This window comes from Acomys russatus, chromosome 1 (assembly GCF_903995435.1).
Source record: "Acomys russatus chromosome 1, mAcoRus1.1, whole genome shotgun sequence".
Lineage (NCBI taxonomy): Eukaryota > Metazoa > Chordata > Mammalia > Rodentia > Muridae > Acomys > Acomys russatus.
This window is the reverse complement of record NC_067137.1, coordinates 112,045,335-112,048,455: the sequence shown is the minus strand read 5'-3', so window position 1 is coordinate 112,048,455 and position 3,121 is coordinate 112,045,335. Positions and strand designations below refer to the sequence as shown.

Genomic DNA, 3,121 nt, shown 5'->3' with positions numbered 1-3,121 from the left:
CTTCCCCACTTCCCCTGTAAGACTTCAACAGGAAAGCAGTGGAATTGAGTGGGCTACTGCTGTGCTTGCTGAACCTTGGTGGTCCCTGGAGCCATATGGTAACCCGGTAGGGGAGACCCAACTCCCACAAATTGTCCTCTGACTTTTATATACTTGATGAGGTGCTCATATGTGCACATACATGTACACACACACACACACACACACACACACACACACACACCATAAAATTTAAGAAAGGAAACCAAAGGAATGAATTAATGTATCTGAGCTCTGATGACAGTGTTGCTCTCCTCTGGTTCTTTCCAGGGTGAGAATCTAGAACATTTCTGGCCCCAGTTGGGCACACAGCTTTAGGGAACTAGTTGCTTTTACTTGGTGTCAAAGGTTGGGTTTGTCAATGAGAGGTAACATGGCCTTGGCTTGGGGTTTCTGTTCCCTTCTCTGTCTTACAGGAGAATGCCACACTCTCCCTCTCACAGCTCCTTCCTCCTGCTAGCAGGCCTATGCTGTCTGCTCTCTGGCTCCCAGACTGAAGGTTACCAAAGCACAGGTGCCTCAGGCCATAACAAGAAGAACCAGGAGCCTCTCCAATGCCAGAACTTTGCCCCCATCATCACCAACATCTCCTTGTTCTTGCTCCAAAATGCAATGCATTGGCCCAAACAAACCAACATTGTGTTCTCCCCAGTGAGCATCACAGCTGCCTTCGCAATGCTTTCCCTGGGAGCTAAGGGCAGCACTCACAAGCAAATCCTGAAGGGGCTGAAGTTCAGTCTCATGAACAAAGCAGACATGGAGGTCCACAGGTGTTTCCAATATCTCTCCCATTCACTCCGGCAGCCTGACCACCAGCTCCAGTTGACCACTGGCAGCAGCCTGTTCATCAATAAGCACCTAAGGGTGGCAGACAAGTTCAGAGAGGCGATTAGAGATTTGTATCACTCTGAAGCCATCCCCGTTAACTTCAGGGACACTCAGGAAGCCAAGACAGAGATCAACAGTCACGTGATGAAGAGAAGCTATGGACAGATAGAACAAATGGTGGATGACCTGCCAATAGACACAGTCCTTGTCCTGATGAACTTTATCTCCTTCAGTGGTAAGGTGGGACTGGCTCAGGGGAGGGCAACCAAGGAGGTCAGAACCCTAGGGCTCAAGCACGTGCTCAAAACTATAAAATGATGTTGAGGTGGGCAAGAAAGTGGGCAGGGTAAGAGTTTTATTTAAAAGAGGCAGTAAAGCTGACAAGCTGGGGAGCAGCCGGGTAGGCTCATGACTGGTGATGACCATGGGACAGTTGGGGTATTGCCGACTATGAGATCAGAGAGGAGGGTGAGTGTGGCGTGTGCCATGGGCATCGTGTGACCTTTTATGATAATTAAGTCACATCGAGAGCTATGTGCCCATGCCTTGGGAGCATGGATAGATATTACTGGCTTGAGGTGAGACGTGGTGGGGTTTTACACTTATGTGTGTAAGTGCATGCCTGCACAGGCCATAGAACACATATGGAGGTCACATTAGCCATCACCTGTGGGAGTCAGTTCTCTCTCACCTTGTACCAACAAGGTTCCAGTGATTAAATTTACTTCATCAGGCATGGAGGCCTCTGTTGCTCAACTACCCCAGAACCCTGATATCCAAAAGAGAAGCAAAGCAAAACAAACAAACAAAACATTTACATTTTTCTGTTTGGGATCTAACCATCCCACCTTTATAAGGGAAGCTAACGACTGTTCTCTGGGGATGAAAGATTGAATTGCTACCAAGAGTATCTACTTGACCCTAACCCCACCCCAGCCTGACAGGACCTTTGGTAGGGGGTGAAAATCAAGGCCAAAGTCTTTGCTTCCTACCATTGCTTCCTTGGCCCTGGCCAGAGTCCTGAAAAACAGAGTTCCTGGATCAAAAACAACACATCTGAGGTACCTGCTTTGCTGAGACAAAGTTGGGCCTTGTGTACCCTCCAGCTCCATCACCTGCTGCATTCCAGTGAGCTCTGTCCTTGAGGTTCTATCTTCTCTGATTCTCTCAATGGTGACACACAGCAGAAGAGAAGTTGTTTGGACATCTGCATGCATGAGTTTTCTCCTGAATACAGATTGTCGGCTGGGGACAGGAGTCTTCCAGGAGGGAACTTTGAGCTCCCACTGTTCACTGAGAATCTCCAGGCAGGGGCCGAGTTGTATTTCAGTGATGGGGAGGGGGCCAAGTGTATGGGAAGTCCTAGGTTCAATTTCTACTCCAAGCAACAAATCCTCATGAAACTACCGAATATGCCTAATATCCAAGAGAGAAAAGGAAGTGAGGAGAAAGGAAATTGCAAAATGTCCACTAATTAGCCTAATATAGAAGTATTCTGTATCTTTTATAGCGTCAGGTGGCCATCGCAAAATCCCTTCTGCAGATTTTCATGGTCACACTCATCCTGCCTTTTATACTTGCTGAAGCTGAGACTAAGGGGGAGGTGTCTCACAAGGGGCCAGGAAATCCCTTGCTCTGACACCTAAAGTTTGATGCCACCTCTGGCTGACAGCCTCTTCTCTCTCCCCAGGAATCCAGAATGGTGAGTTTCAGGATAAACATACTGTGGAAGATAAGTTCTACCTGGATACAGGCAAGGTGGATGCGGTACCCATGATCAACCGCCTGGGTAAATTTGACCTGCACAGAGATAAGAGTCTGTCCAGCTGGGTGCTGATCCAGCACTATGTAGGGGATGCCATCGTTTTCTTCATCTTGCCAGACCTGGGGAAAATGCAGCAGCTGATAGAAAACCTGAGCCCCGAGTACCTCAACAGCATCCAGAAGCACGTTTACCCAAGGTGATCCCCCAGTCCACGGACCCATTCAGAACTGTCCTGTCCACTGAGGCCAGTCATCCCTCAGTACTGGCCACCAGCTCAGCCGGGGCAGGTGGACCCCACATCCCTGGGTCACAGCTACTAGTAATTCATGACCTAGAAGCTCTTAAAAGCAGTACTGGCCAGGTTGTGTATCCTAGTAATGCTCAGTGTGAGCAATAAGGTCCTGGTCTTGGAAGTTGCCTTCCATCATGACACTGCGCCTTCTAAATGTGCAATGCTGGGGTTGGTGACAGTCACCAAAACATATGTTA

General features: G+C 48.6%; 1 protein-coding gene across 1 annotated transcript; it reads left to right on the top strand.

Moving 5' to 3' along the window:
* The first annotated feature begins 459 nt into the window (after positions 1-459).
* On the top strand, positions 460-2,832 carry LOC127193697 (alpha-1-antiproteinase-like). Its single transcript, XM_051150940.1, has 2 exons — positions 460-1,102; positions 2,558-2,832. Exons 1-2 carry the CDS (start codon positions 460-462, stop codon positions 2,830-2,832), a joined length of 918 nt encoding a protein of 305 aa, XP_051006897.1.
* Positions 2,833-3,121: the final 289 nt, after the last annotated feature.

Coding starts and splice junctions, on each gene's coding strand:
- LOC127193697 (XM_051150940.1), top strand. CDS start 460: ATGCCACACTCTCCCTCTCACAGCTCCTTCCTCCTGCTAGCAGGCCTA. Junction 1,103..2,557: donor GAACTTTATCTCCTTCAGTG/GTAAGGTGGGAC, acceptor CTCTCTCCCCAG/GAATCCAGAATGGTGAGTTT.